Here is a 16,082-nt window from a genome sequence, read left to right as displayed (position 1 = left end):
GCAGTTGGCCACATTGCTGGCTTTATTACCAATTTATTAAAGTCTTTTAATGGCAAAATGTTGGCCTTGGATCTTCCTGCGCTTGCTGCACTGCTTCCCTTTAGCTGGGCATTTGTGATTTCTAGAGTACAAACCACCATAGAAATACCAGCTAGGGAAGTTTCTCTGTCTTTGAACCACTTCCACTTCTTGTTTGATTGTCGTCTGCACATGTTTGTTTACCATCAGTGCTTGGGTCTCTTGAACTGTTTCTGTTGCACTGCTACACTCAATTGCTCTACCCAAAGTAAGTCTTACTGAGGAGCCGTTCGTGGATTCTTGCATTTTTTTTTCTCCAAAGGCCTGTTGATTTGGAACTAGCTGGTGTTCCAGATTGTCAAATTCACAGACGTTTGCAAGTACTTTCAACTGGGTGATGTGCAACTCAATGGTCTCTCCTTCACCTTGGTTTTGTTGGTGAAAGATATGTCTGGCAAAAATAGGGTTTGTACTTGGCTGGATGTTGTTCTCAAATTTATTCAAATATACTTTGGCATATGTTGTTCCATGTCAGTTAAGTTCCATGTGGGGAACTTATCCTGTCCTTTTTCTCCAGTCCAGATTAGTAGATATGCGCATTTAACTGCATCTGATGTTCCATTTATAAGACCAGAGAACACAAGCTCACAGTGCCGTCTGAATTTCCTCCATTCTGATTTGAGGTTGGGACTTCACCTATATGATGGGGCGGGTGTGCTATCCATGCTGATTTCTGAACTTCTGCATCTGACACCATGGAATAAACTCTTTTTTTGGCTAGTGATACATCAGTTAGTAGGTACATATATTTGACCCAAGCACTTGGAACATAAAAATAAACAAACAAAACTTCTTGAATAAACGTAATGATCATTCCATTTCACATCCCCTCCTAGCAGAGGTCACTGTATAACTAAATTGAATATTTTGTATTGCCCATATGATGATGCATTGGCTCCTCAGGGAGCTACAACTCACAGTTTTAGAGCCACTTGTATACAGCCTTGGTTAATATATGGCACTACTAGAGGGTGGAAGAGTAGGGCATGTTGCCACTGTAGCAGCCATTATATTTGGAAAGAGTTTTGATTAGGTAATCAAATGGTGCTTTGCTTCTTTTATTATACTGTCTTCTTCAAAAGGGGGGATGTTCTACAGTGCTGCAATATATGGACAGAATGTTTAATGGGGAATAAAATGGTAGACCCTACCACTCTTTTGTTATTAAATACTTCTTTCCCAGAAGATGTCTTCATGCAGACTTTCCCAGCACTTAGACCAAGTAGAAAAAATATGTATGTGATTTAATACTCTTTCCAAGTACAATAATTACTGCTTTTACAATTGCATCCCAGCCCCTGTCCCCTTCCCTAATATGGGTGGGCACATTTACAATGTCATGATTAAAATATTTGGAAATATTAAAGAACAAAAATATTCAGACTTTTATTATTATAAAGTTGTTTGTTTTTCCTGTTTTTCCGCCTGTCATATTTTAAATATTACACATTTTTTTCTATATTTTCATTTTTTTTTTAATTTGATGATGACCGTTGTTGATGACCTGGGTGCACAGTGTCTTTTGATTTAGCTCAACATTCTCCAAAATTTTACTGGAATACCCTTAGCGTTTTTGTACATACTTAGGATCAAATATTCTCTCCTTTCCCCCATGATAATCCAGCATGTAAGAATCGACAGATTTAAAAATTTGTATTACCCGTCCTAGGGGCTGTTGGGGGCATGGCTTCCCTGTAGACGTAATTGTTAGGGTTTTTGACTAATTTGAACAAAATAGTTTTTCAATTTTCTTTTATCAATGTTGAGGGTGAGGGGAGGGGTGCATCTACTAGGGTTAGAGGGGCTGGTTGCCCTCCATAGACTTCAACATTCCCCTCAACATACCCTGAAAATTTCAACTAAATTTCTTCCTCTATTCCTTAGATATTGCTGAAACTCCCTTTTGACAGCCATCCTACATATAGTATGTTATAATTTTGTTCAACATCCCCCTTCCCAATATTTTTGAAACTTTTATCTTAATACTCTGATTTGTTTTGGAGACTTAGGATCAATATTTCTTTTCATAACAATCAACCTTATATATAAACGATTAGCATCATGCATAACTTACAACCCTTGCCCCAGGGGCCGTGGGGAGCTATGCCATTCCTGGAGGCATATTTGATGCCCTTTTTAAGTGATCACAAATTTTGGAGGACAACTAGTCCCCCTCTCACTTATATTCCCCCTTCAAATCGTCAGATCAAAATTTTGAGATAGTTTTTTGTTCAGCATAGTTAAAAAGTACCAAAACTATGCCTTTGGAGATGACATGCCCCCCCCCTGGAGACCCTGGGGGTAGTTCTTAAAGTCATGAAATTTGGCCATTGTTTATGCAAAGTATTTGTTATTGGGGAGTATTCAGACATTTTTCGGAGGCAGGAGAGGAGAATCTATGCTTGGGGGGGTGTTCCTTGGGGAAAATGTTTAGAGTGGAGGGATATTTCTGGGGGTGAACTTTTCAGAGGAAATTTTACGGGAGGGGTATTTGACAGAATTCCTGTTTATTGGTCTTACTTTCTCTTTGCTTACTCAGTTTTGCATATGCAGATGTTTTGGGGAAATTTTCCAGTGGAAATGATCAGTGCGTTTGGATTTGTGGGGAATAATTTCCATGTAAGGGGGGATTTCCGGAGTCATCAGAGAAACGATTAGAACTTGATCTTTTTCGAATGAAAATATGCCAAGGACAAGGTTTTAGGCTGAATCTTCAGCAAGAAATTGTACGGGGGATTTTCAGCGAGGATGCTATTCTCTGGAAGGAATTTTACGGGAGGGGGGTATATTTGACGTGGAGGAACTATCCATGAAGTTGTTCTCCGAGAGGGGAGGGAATTCTTCATGGAGGGTGAGCAAGATTTACCAGCATTATTTGAAAAACGATCAGAAAAAAATTCAAGTTTTTTCAACTGCAAATAAGGAGCAACATTAAAACTCAAAATGAACAGGAATTCTTATGTATATGATGGGGTGGCTCCTCAACACCTTGCTCTTTATGATAAAATTTGACTTTTGCCCCTATTTTTTTAATAACAACTCCTGAAACACAAGGGCCGTTTAATTAGAATAGAAAGCTTTTTTAAAAGTAATAAAAAACTTAAGCGTCAAGAGCAATGTATTGAGGAGGGGGAAACCTTTAATATACAGAATAATTTATGTTCGTTTGAGTTTTAATGTTGTTCCTCTCGTTTGAAAAAAACTTATTTTTTATTTAATAGTGTAAAAGAAAAAACACAACTTATTTATTGCACTATTATTGAAGCAATATCATATTTAACTCTTTTGTGGGTTGAAACTTTTCTCTTTGATACTAGAACAAGTCTGGAAATGAGGAAAGAGAAAAACGGCTCCTGTATTGTTGCATTTCCTTTCTGAAGCGTCATGAAGTGAAGTTCAGCTCTGCTGGTTTGGACTATGAAGTCTAGTGCCATCTTCTTTACTTTTTTACTGCTCTTTGAGTAACTGACTCCTCCCACCCATTTGAAGATTCTTCTGATCTTTTTACATTTAAAATGTAAATATGTGTGTTATGACATGAAGTATGTGCATGTTTCTCTTCTGTGCACGTGTTTATTATATTTTGTATTAACTCATCAGATGTTTTTTTTAAACTAATTAACACTACTCGTTTTTTGAATAATAAATTGCTCGAATTGACAAAACTCAGACCACCCAAAGTTTGCCTGGCTCTTAAATATTTGAATAATCAACTTCTAGTATATTTTTGTTACTACAGTTGCTTTTTTATCATGCTGTCAGATAATTAATATGCATTAGCACTTTAGTAAATTTAATCGTTCTTGGTTCATTCTAGGAGTTTTGCTAACCTGGGAAAAGAATAGAGCAAAAATTTGCTTGAATTCAGTGTATTGGCCAGGAGGACAGAAAAGACTAGCTATTTGGCACCACAACAGACATGAACTGTGATTTTTGCCGAAACAAGTTTGCAATAAGAGGTATTTCTTTTTTGTTTTGCAATGTATATTTCTAATATTTGTGAAGTCGTTTGTTTGTCCAAATTCAAAGCAGGTCTCACGCTAAAAAACAAAAACAGCAAACAAACCAGATTTGAAAACAGGCAATTGGTTGTTATTAAAAATGTTATGGAAAACAGTGGGAACAAATGCTGATAAATTTCAAAATTTGCTCTCTGAAGCTTATGTGTCCAGATACTAGTACATATCTGAATATACCTATATTAATTAAAAAAAGCAACAAGTTTTTTAACTGAAAGTAAGGAGCGACATTAAAACTTAAAACGAACAGAAATTACTCCGTATATGAAATATACGGAGTAATTACTACTCTACTTTTTAAAACAGTGCGTTGAGGATGGATCAACCTCTTTCATATAAAGAGAAATTTCTGTTCGTTTTAAGTTTTAATGCCACTCCTTACTTTTAGTCAAAAAAACTTGTTTTTTTTTAATTTAATTTCTGAACGTTTTTGAATTAATGCATGTTTTGATTTTGGCTCTCCGAACATGAATAATTGAAACAAAATTTGCATATTAATTATTTTTTGGTAAATGGCTTTCTCATAGCTTTTTTTTGATCGGATGATTTTGAGAAAAAAGGAGCGGGGGAGGAGGCCTATTTGCCCTCCAAATTTTTGATTACTTAAAAAGGCAACTAGGACTATTTTTTTACGAGCGTTTTTATTTGTAACAAATATACATAACTTACGAACTAACTTACACAACGAACTTCTATATTCGTATGTTTTTATTACGTAAATGACGGGGCTTGCCCCCACGTCAATACCTCGCTCTTTATACTGAAGCTTACATTTTGTCCCAGTTCCTTAAGAATAACCCCTGAACACAAAGGCCGGGAGGTATTAGGAGGAGGTGAACCCCTCATATGCATAATAATTACTGTTCGTTTTCAGTTTTAATGTTGCTCATTATTTTCAGTTGAAAAAAACTTTTTCATATTTATTTTTCATTGTTTTCTTTAATATTCCTAGAAAATCATGGGTCCCCTTCGTGGAAATTCTCTTCCCCCATGACAAATTCCTCTATGGAAACATCCCCCCACGTAACCCCCTCCCCTCAACCCCTTCTTCCCCAATAAAAAAGTCCTCCTGAAAACGTCTGTACTCTTCCCAATAACTATTACTATGTCCAAGCAATTGTAAAAGTTTGTAACTTACAGCCCCTCCTCCGGGGACAGTGGAGGAGTAAGTCATTCCCAGAGACATAGTTACTAGGTTTTTCGACTATGTTGAATAAAATGGGCTATATCAGAATTTTGATCCAGTGACTTTGGGAAAAATGAACGTGGGAGGGGGCCTAGCTGCCATCCAATTTTTTGTCACTTAAAAAGGACACTGGAACTTTTAATTTGCGTTAAAACGAGCCCTCTCGCGATATTCTAGGACCACTGGGTCGATAAGATCACCCCTGGAAAAAAACAAAACAAAAAGACAAATAAAAACGCGTCTGTGATCTGTTTTCTGGCAAAAAATGCGAAATTCTACATTTTTGTAGATAGGAGATTCTTTTGATGTTACTATTGGTATGAATATTCTGTTTTTACTACAGATTGTTTATACTCCTTACTACAGATTGTTACCACGAACTGTTTGATTCTATTAGAAAGCATAAAATAGTATTTTTGATTTTTGTATTCTTTGAGTTTAAGTATATGATACCCAAGTCACTGTTCAGGGCAAGGAAATCGAGTGCGTTGATAAATTCATTTGCCGAAGGACTGTGCTGACATACAAATCGCTCCTCAAAAGACATAAAACAATGCCTGGCTCTTGCCTCTGTATGCTTTAGTCACTGAAGCTGAAGATATGACTTTTCCTGCTTTAGTGATTCCGGTTGCATCATGTGGAATGGAGACATGGGCCGTAAAAGTCGTTGACAAACACTGACTGGTGGTTTTCAAAGCCATATCGCTCCAAAAGCGTGCTGGAATCACTTACCTGAATTATTTATCAAACAAACGGCTACTGCCCTTCTAAACTACTCCAAAACCACTGTGCGAGCACCCAACTATAAGAGTATAATCAAAACCTATTGGCTGAGACTACTAACTCTTTCCTATGAAGCTAGTCTTGAATTGGATAAACTAGTTAATTAATTGTCGTTCTTGTGAAAAATTTAATGAAAATTAGTTGTTTCAGCTGAAAGTAAGGAGCAGCATAAAATCTTAGAACAAACAGGAATTCTTCCGTATATGAGGGGCTTGTCCCCCTCCTCAGTACCTTGCTCTACACGCAATTTTTTTTTAGCACTTTTAAAGAGCTTCCTACTCTTATTAAACGACCCTTGTGTTTCAGGAGTGATCCTGAAAAATTGGGTAAATAGTGAAGTAGGGGGGCAACCCCTTCAGAAACGGAATAATTTTTGTTCATTTTAAGTTTTAATGCTGCTCCTTACTTACAGTTGAAAAAATTGCTTGTTTTTTAATCTAGATTCTGATAGTTTTTAAATAACGCCGGTAAATCTGGCTCACCCTCCATGAAAATATGCCTCACCCCACAGGAAACTCCTCCATGGAAACTTCCTCTCACATAAGATACACCCCCTGAAAAATTTCTTTCAGACAATTTCGTTGTTATGGAAAATCCCCCCCCCCCAAAAAAAGTTTTTGCAGAAGGCTCAGCCCGAAAATTCTCCTTAGCGTACTTTCAATTAAAAGAGACCAAGTTCTAATCATTTTTCCGAACACTCCTGAAATCATTCCTTCCGTTGGAAATTATTTCCGGGGAATCCAAACATGCTGAAAATTTCCCCGGCATATCTCCACATTCAAAACTGACCTGGCAAAGAGAAAGTAAGATAAATAAAAAGAATTTCGTATTGGAATTCCGTCAAATCCCCCTAGCTTAAAATTTCCCTGGAAAGTTAACCCCCTGAAACTTTTCTCTACACAAGAAATTACCCCCATGGTAGCCTATCCCAAGCAACCCCCCTCCCCCCGAACAATATCTGTATGCTTCCCAATAGTAGATATTGTACATGAACAATGGGAAGATTTTGTAACTTAAAGACATAACCCAAGGAGCAGGGGGATGGTGTGGGTCATTTTATCTCCAAAGGCATAGTTTTAAGTATTTTCAACTATGCTGATATCCCTTTTGGATATCTTAAATTCTTCATCAGAAGATTTGGAGAAAAGGAACATGAGAGGGAGGCTAGTTGCCCTCCAATCTTTTTGTTCACTTAAAAAGGGGACTAGAACTTGTACCGTGAGGACATTGGTTCGAGTCCTGGTGTCGCTGGTTTTTTGATTTGGATTGTGAGTCAGGGGCATGACTTCAAGCTTAGCCAGAATCGACCCACCTCCAAATGGGTGCCTGGAGAAATATGCTGAAGGTGTGCAGGAGTAGGAAGTTTATGCAAAAAACACAGAGTGGCTGGCCCCCAAGCCCCATTTCCCTTTTTGGCCTAAGGGCCATGAAAGGAAATCAGTACCTCCAGTAGAGATTGTCGTGACAAATGCCGCATTCATATCCACCTTGCCTGGAATTCGATTATCTTAGAGACCTCCTTGGATAATGTCGATCAATCATCTGCCAGATGCTCTGCAATTGCAAGACACTTAGTTGATCATCCGTGACCAAACTTTCTTAACCATGTGGTAGGTTTAAGATATGCCTAGTCCAGTCATCCTCGCTAAAAATTGGCAAATTATCCTGCTTTTCAGTTGTAAGGTTGTAATTACTTTCCGTGTCAGTCAGAAGTTACTGGGCTGATATTTTCAGTCAGTCACGCCAAGAGGAGTTATTTGTCTTTTTCTGATCATCCAAGACTAACAGATTTGTTACACCTAAAAAGGACCAAGAAAACTCCAATGAAGGCAAAACATTTTGAAAAATTTCGGTTATACTGGTTGATGCTGTTTTTTGTCCTGTGGTTGCCCAGTGGGTTTGACCTCAGTTTGGTAATACGGGACCCAGAGATCGAATCTGGCTGTAGCAACACACTACAGGACCGTCGCAAAGACCCTAGTAGTTAAGAGGTGTCCTTAGTCCGACACACACTGCTAAAGACTTTCCTTTTTAAAACGAAATAAAACTTTTTTTTTTATTAGAAATTCGTGCATTTATTCTAAGGAAATGACAGAACAAAAATGAAGAGATTTGTATAATCATATCGTGGTTTTAGGTCCATCTTCGTTGAAGGGCATCTACAAGATAGGGATCAGGATTGTTAAAGTCCCATTGGAGACCAATAATTTTGCATGTATTTTGTGTATCATAAACCATTCTCGTCTTTATATTCCCCAAATTTTAGATCAGGGACTAATTTTATTAGCTCAAAAGCTGAAAAAAAGCAGACTTAAGACAATAATACCGTGAACTCGAAAATGATCAGGACTTAATTTAAATAATGTTTTCCAAGAAAGGTTTTTTTTTATGTAAATCAAGGAGGCACACTCGTGCCTCTTTAAAGAGGCGAACCACGACAATGTTAAGCGATCTTCGGTTCCAGTGGTCGTAGAGGGATGGAGAGGGATGCATTTCGTAGCCCAAGCTCCAACTAAGAAACCTGCCAAATGTCATCCCCCTCCGACTTTTCCTTCATGGGGAAAATCTGGCCGAAAGTTTCGACCCACCAACCCCACCCCACCCCCCTTTAACGTTCTCCGATCGGGCTGAAATTCACATGTTAAGGTTACCCAGGAGCTTATCCGCGAAATTTCTGCTCGATCCGATAACTCCTTCCCTGTTTTCCAGAAACCACGCATAGGCACTTAATGTTCATGTTCTTTTTTTTTCGCCACGCCTACAGGTCACATCCGACATCGGATCTGGTTGTACGAAGACTCATTCGACGCGGAATTCTCCGAGTAATTTTCCTGGAAAGTTTCGTCGGAAAATCTTAACCCCCCGATTTTCTAGCTTAGAAAAACCCATTTCCCCATAATGGCCCATGTTAATTTTTGAAATTCTTAAAAGTTATTTAAAAGTTATATTTATACACATGCAGGTATTTCGACTTCAAACATGCCCGGTTAGCTCAGTCGGTAGAGCGTGGGACTTTTAATCGTAAAGTCAAGGGTTCAAGTCCCTTATCGGGCGGTTTTTTCTCACAAAATATGAAAAAAACTTCGTTTTCTTAAAGAGTTAAAGAGGCTGCGTCCCAAAGTCGAACCTTAAAACGTACAGGAATTATGAGAGGCAGTCCTAATTCCTGTACGAGGAGTACAGGAATTATTAAATTACATCCACCATGGATTGTAGAAAAACGTACAGAAATAATATGAAAAAAACTTCGTTTTCTTAAAGAGTTAAAGAGGCTGCGTCCCAAAGTCGAACCTTAAAACGTACAGGAATTAGGAGAGGCAGTAGGGGGGCTGCCGCCCCCCAAACCCCCCGCTTTTAAAGACTCTTTTGTACAGGTTTTTTGTTTTGTTAATTAAAAGAGGGCCTTTCCGAAGCCAAGAGCGGGGGGTGCGGCAGCCCCCCAACTGCCTCTCCTAATTCCTGTACGTTTTAAGGTTCGACTTTGGGACGCAGCCTCTTTAACTCTTTAAGAAAACGAAGTTTTTTTTCATATTATCCTAATATGTAAAACAAGCTTAGAAAAAATAAATAAATTCAACATAACAACATTTTATTCTGTGGAATATACTCCAGTTAGTCAAGCGCTGCTCGGCCGTCCTGTTTCTAAGATAGTTTTTAATTAAGTTGTATTAATTAACTTAACTAAATTAACTTATATTAAGATTAACTTAAGTTAATTAAGATAGTTTTAAGCTGAAACTTTTGAAACAGTTCGTGGTAACGAACTGTAGTAAGGAGTGACACGGCTCAATAGTAACCGAAATTCAAAAACGTCCAGAAATTAAATAAAAAACAAGTTTTTTAAAATGAAAGTAAGGAACAACATTAAAACTTAAAACGAACAGAAATTACTCCGTATATAGAAGGGACTTTTCTTCCTCAACGCCCCACTCTTTACGCTAAAGTTTCTTATTGTTTTAAAAATCGAGTTAAGAGAAAGAGTCAAACTTTAGCGTAAAGAGCGGGGCGTTGAGGAGGAAAAGCCCCTTTCATATACGGTGTAATTTCTGTTCGTTTTAAGTTTTAATGTTGCCTTACTTACATTAAAAAAAACTTGTTTTTTTTTTATTTAAACTCGCTAGAAGAAACTGATACATTCTTAGTGAAACACATCTTCAAGACGGTTGTCACGTTCGGAGAGACACAATGTAGACTGTGTTCGTTTATAGCAAACAAAAGATTATGCGATGTTAATCACAACGGTTAATAGCAGCCTCAGCCGAATGGTTAATATTATACAAGCTGTGGGGTTATGTTTTATTTAATTTTTTTTTCAAATTCTAATTTTTCCTCTTTTTAGTGTGTATGAAAAAACGATTTTTCTAGTAAATAGTTTTCTTAGTGCTCTTAAAGTATATATTTTGAACATACTCCTTACAGTATCGAACCTTAGGCATGACTATAATGATACTTTTTTTCCCACTGAATATTACTGGATCAAATCCAAAAGATTTGAAATGAGTAATGTATGTAAGTGGTAATTTTACGCCTCTTGGAGAACGAAGGAAATATTTAGGGAGGGCTAGATTGAGGGATGGTCCTTACAGTTGCCCTATTTGTGGAGAGATCAGATGGACTGAGGGGAATGTAAGGAATTGAGGGAACTATGCGTGGAAATATTTGGTAGGGAGGTCCGGGGGGGGGGAGAGATTGCATTTTAGAAATTTTAAAAGTAGGGGTTATTTAGATATAAATAATATTGGAGCGTTCATCTGGGTAGGTATGAGGCATTGTGATGATTTTCTTAAATAATCAGCATAGCGTTTTTTATGGCAGTTGGAGGGGAGAACCTAAAATCTTGGAAAATGCTTAGAATGGAGGGACCGGGATGAAAATTGGTGGGAAAAATAAGCAGAAGTCCTAGATACGTGATTTACATAACTGGAAAAGATATATTCTGTTTATGGGAGTTGGGGGGGGGGGTTAATTCTAAAAAATTTGAAAAAATGAGGTATTTTTAACTTACGAAGGAGTGATCGGATCTTAACGAAATTTTATATTTAGAAGGACCTCGTAACTCTGATCTCTTGCTTTAAATCCTGACTGGATTCAGTGTCATTAAGGGGGAGGGACCGGAAATCTTGGAAAACAATTAAAGCGGAGAGATCAGGATGAGACTTGGTGGGAAGAATAAAAACAAGGCCAAGATACATGACTGACCTAATCGGAACGGATCCGCTCTGGATCTGGTGACATATGGGGGAGTTGGGGGGGGGACCTAAAATCTTGGAAAACGCTTAGAGTGGAGGGATCGGGATGAAACTTGGTGGAAAAAATAAGCAGAAGTCCTAGATACGTGATTGACATGACTGGAACGGATCCGCTCTTTTGGGGGAGTTGGGGGGAGGGTTAATTCTGTAAAATTAGAAAAAATGAGGTATTTTTAACTTACGAAGGAGTGATCGTACCTTAATGAAATTTCATATTTAGAAGGACCTCTTAACTCAGATCTTTCATTTTAATTCCCAACCGGATCCAGCGTCATTGGGGGGGGGGGAACCGGAAATTTTGGAAAACACTTAAAGCGGAGAGATTAGGATGAAACTTGGTGAGAAGAATAAAAACATGTCCAAGATACGTGACTGACATAACCGGACTGGATCCGTCCTCCTTGGTGGAGTTGGGGGGAGGGGGTTAGTAATTCGGAAATATTAGAAAAAATGAGGTATTTGTAACTTACTAAAGGGTGATCTGATCTTAATGACATTTGATATTTAGAAGGATATTGTGCTTTAGAGCTCTTGTTTTAAATCCTGACCAGATCCGGTGACATTGGCAAACGTGAAAATTGAGGTACCTTTATTTTACGAATGGTGATCGGATCTTAATGAAACTTGATATATAGAAGGATCTTATGTCTCAGATGCTCCATTTTCAACTTGAATCGGATCTGGGGACATAGAGGGTTGGAGGGGGAAACAGAAATCTTGGAAAGGCTTAGAGTGTAGAGATCGGGATGAAACTTGATGGGAAGAATAAGCACATATTATAGGTACGTAATTGAAATAATTGGAACGGATCTGTTCACTTTGGAGGAGCTGGGGGGTGTTGATTTGGAAAAATTAAAAAAATTGAGGAATTTTTAACTTAAGAACGGGTGACCGGATCTTAATGAAATTTGATATTTAGAAGGAACTCGTGTCTCAGGGCTCTTTTTTCAAGTCCCGACCAGATCTGTTGACATTGGGGGGAGCTGGATGCGTGGTGGGAGCTGGAGGGAGAGGAAGATACGTGATTGATGTAACCGTACCGGATCCACTCTCTTTGGGGGAGTTAGGGGTGGGGTTCAGTGCTTTGGCTAGTTTGGTACTTCTGGACGTTCTAGGACGATGGAAATTGGTAGGCATGTCCAGGAGCTGCACAAATTGACTTAATAAAGTCGTTTACCCCAATTAGACCATCTGGGGAGCTGAAGGGAGAGCAAAAAGTAGAGAAAATAAGGTATTTATAACTTACGAGTGGGTTATCGGATCTTAATGAATTTTGATACTTAGAAGGAGCTCGTGACTCAGAGCTCTTATTTTAAATCCCGACCGGCATTAAGCCTCCGATTTTCCTTTTAAATCAATCTATTGATTCTTAGAATTTTGGTGAGCTCATACCACATGAGCTCTTGGCTCGTCCGGCCTCGTCACAAGTGCCGTGTGAGCTCTTAGCTCTTGTTCAGTTTACGTTTTGTTGTCGTATTTTTTCGCTTGTTTTGTGTATGCCACCATGGCCCGATTGGGCTTTCGTGTGAATAAATCTATCTATCTATAGCCCTGACTATAAATCTATTAGCAAACAGAAATAGATGCTAAATGACTATTGCAACTTTGAACAATATTTGACAATGTGAAAGAACAAAAAAAAAAGGCGAGTAAACAAAGAAGTAACGAAGAAGAAAAGAAAGAGTAATAAAGAAGAAAAGAAACAAAAATAACATACGCCTTTCTAATTATGAAAAAAAACGGCACACTTTTTGCAATTCGCAGAAATATCTAATTCGGAACTTCATACTATAGTTATGTCGATATTGGAAGCACTGTATTAATCTTCAAGTTGACAAATGAAAAACAAAATAAAAGGTGTGTTATGCTAAATATAAAAGTCCCAAATACAAATGCTTTACAATGCTATTGCGACAACGTGAACACACATATAGCTTATAGCGTTCAAACTCAGAACGGCACTTCTACCGGTGTCGTTATGAAACTGTAACCACCTTATGAAGGTTATCAGATTAGGTCGCCTTCTCCTGTCTAAACACCTTGGAGGAGTCTGAAACGAATGTATAAAACGGTTTCCTACAAGTAAGGTCACCTATAGACGTTTATAAGGGATGGAAACTTCTCCTTGCCGTTCCACCCGTCCCCTCTTCTATCCTTATCACTCCCCGAAACGAAGCCATGCCTACTCTCTATTCTTAGACGCTGGCGCGTTCCGAAGGTAGAAAATTAGGGTTCAAATTTTATTTGGTGAGATAACTAGAATAATGTCATGTTTTGAGTATTTGGCAAGACATAGAACGTGAAACGGTTCTTTAAACAAGATGTTCCAACACTGAACAAAGTGCAAAAAGTGTCTTACGTGCCAGCGCTTACTAAAAACTGGCATAGGGGCAGGCTACCCTCTACCCCCCCCCCCTTAGGCTCATCCCATTCTTAAACCCCTAAAGGCTAGAGTCTCATTTGGGCTTTACTGAAAGTAAATTTTAAACAGTTTTTGTGTCTTAATATAACGTTGAAAATCTGAAACTACACAGACTACCTGGAATTGTTTTTTTTTTTTTTTTACAATTATTCTATTTTCCATTATCTTATAAGCAATGTTGTCAATACTTCCTTCGTTTTGAATACATTCCTTTCAAATCCGTAGAAAATCGTCTGAGGGATCATTTGTTGATCCGTCAATCCACATATTACTTAAACGAAGTAAACGGATTGCTTTAAAAATTGCTATTGTTTTTTTTTTGTTTTTTTATTTTCTTTTGAGGAGTTTTATGTATGTGTCAATTTTTTGTACTATTGAATAAAGCAGATTCAAAAGGAAACGTAATGGCAAAAAAGTTACCTCTTAAAATAGAAAAAAGAAATCAAAAGTTCCCAATGTAATTATTTTACGAAAAAAAGGTTTTCCTGTAAGCGTGATTAGTACTGTGATTTTCTCCTTTTTTTTTGTTTTTGTTGACTAATAAAAGACACAGTTTGGAATGCATGTCTTTTTCAGTGAAATGCGAATGAAAGCAGTCTTTTAGAAGGTTTGAGGGGATGGTAGTCCCCTTTTTTTCGTAACCATTGTTTAGCATTCTGTTTTTATGTTGTTCTTTATTAAGTCAGAACTAAAATATTAAAATATTTTTAATACTGTGCAGATGACACTCAAACACTTAGAGAGTCTAAAAAAATGATATCCCTGCTTCTATCTGTCGTAATTTTTGGTCGTTTTTAGGTTTCTCTTATTTGTATAATTTATGTTTTTTATTGGTTTGATTTATCCTTCTGTAGTAATATCTTTTATTTTAAGTTTTACTCGATAATTCATTTTGTTTTCCATTGATTTATTCATATATTGTAATATTTGTTTGTTTTAAGTTTGATTTATTACATGTCTTTATTACTGCTCGTTTTAGGTCGAAATATCGTTCTTTAATTAACAAAAATACTTTTTCGAAAAGCCTTTTTTAAATTAGAAAAATACAACTTACAAGTATTTATAACAGAATAATTCCCGAGCCCTCATGGCCGTAACTGGGCTTGGAAGAACAGAAAATTAAATAAATCGATTGAATGTGCCAGAACAACTGGAGTAGGCTAAATTTGTGAATAGCCTGTTGAAATTCTCTGAAAATAAATATTCTATTTGTATTAAAAAAAAACTTTTTCGAAGCAAAAGTGAGTTTCTAGTACTAGTACATTTCCCATACGGAACATTTTCTGATTTTTTTTTATCTTCAGCATCCTTTTCAGCACGTGAATTGGGTATATTGTCTTTTTATAAGTTTGTGTCATGGGAAAGGTACGTGAAAAAGTTTCTTTATACCCTCTTTTTTTTTAGAATATTTTCGGCCAGGAAATGGAGTAAAAATTCCTCTTCTTCTGAAATGCAGTCATCCTATATGCGATGTTTGCCTCAAACAGTTTGTGGTTACCGACTTGAAGACCAGAAGATCAGAAGGAAGCTCTATTCGGTGCCGCACATGTGGTTCCACGACTGAATTGAATCTCAAGACTGAACTTTTACAACCACAAAAAAGAACTGCCGCTAATTTTTCAGGTGGGGTGTACATTCCAAACAATCAACTGCTTGGCCTTCTTCCAATAGATTATTTCACTGTTGGACTGCTTTTCGCCAACTCCAAAAGACAGGATTTTTCTGGGTAAGTTTACGCTAATTCTCCTATTACACAGCTCAGCCTCGAAAATGCTAAGGATACTTATAGCGAAATTCCTGGAATTTGCCAAACTCAATCAGTGTTCATTTGATTAAAAAAAACTTTTTTGCATGCTGACCTGTCCAGTCTGTGTATTCATGCTGATGGTCTGTTCATTCATGCTTAATGGTCTGTGAAGTGCAGGCACCGATTTCCTGATTTTCTGCCCTCAGTCAGGAGTGTAATGTATGGTTGGGGCAAGTCATCTGACGCTTCCCGTGTTTTTCCCCCTATTTCTCTAGGTACCCGTTAGGAGCTGGGTCGACTTTGGCTGAGCTTACAGAGTTACACCATCGGCTCCCTTTCCAAACAAATAACCAGGGACACCAGGAGTCGAACCCCTGTCCTTAGAATTTTAAAACAAGAATGCTAAACACTTGGCCAGGACGATTCAACGTTCATCTGGCCTCTCCAAAAATGTCTTATTGTAATAAATTTAAAACTTATGAGTTTTTTGTTCTTGTAATTATAATTGTAGTTTTGTGTATTCTCATAGAAAGCTTAGACATAATTGGAGGCCCATTGAAGGTTTAAAATACACTTTAGCAAGAGCACACAAAGATGG

At 37.6% G+C, this 16,082-nt stretch overlaps 1 protein-coding gene across 3 annotated transcripts in view; it reads left to right on the top strand.

Moving 5' to 3' along the window:
- Positions 1 to 16,082, top strand: part of LOC136030231 (uncharacterized) — a 177,828-nt gene that overhangs the window by 9,086 nt on the left and 152,660 nt on the right. For 2 of the 3 annotated variants that reach the window (XM_065709048.1, XM_065709047.1), the window contains exons 2-3: positions 3,896 to 4,037; positions 15,142 to 15,463. In XM_065709048.1, the coding sequence (XP_065565120.1) occupies positions 3,998 to 4,037; positions 15,142 to 15,463 (362 nt within the window). In that variant the 5' untranslated portion in view covers positions 3,896 to 3,997. The remainder of the gene's footprint in view (positions 1 to 3,895; positions 4,038 to 15,141; positions 15,464 to 16,082) is intronic. The other variant, XM_065709049.1, reaches the window with a different exon arrangement.

Source organism: Artemia franciscana, chromosome 8 (assembly GCF_032884065.1).
Source record: "Artemia franciscana chromosome 8, ASM3288406v1, whole genome shotgun sequence".
Taxonomy (NCBI): Eukaryota; Metazoa; Arthropoda; class Branchiopoda; order Anostraca; family Artemiidae; genus Artemia; species Artemia franciscana.
Note: the sequence above shows the minus strand (reverse complement) of the source record. Positions and strands in the feature narration are given on the sequence as shown.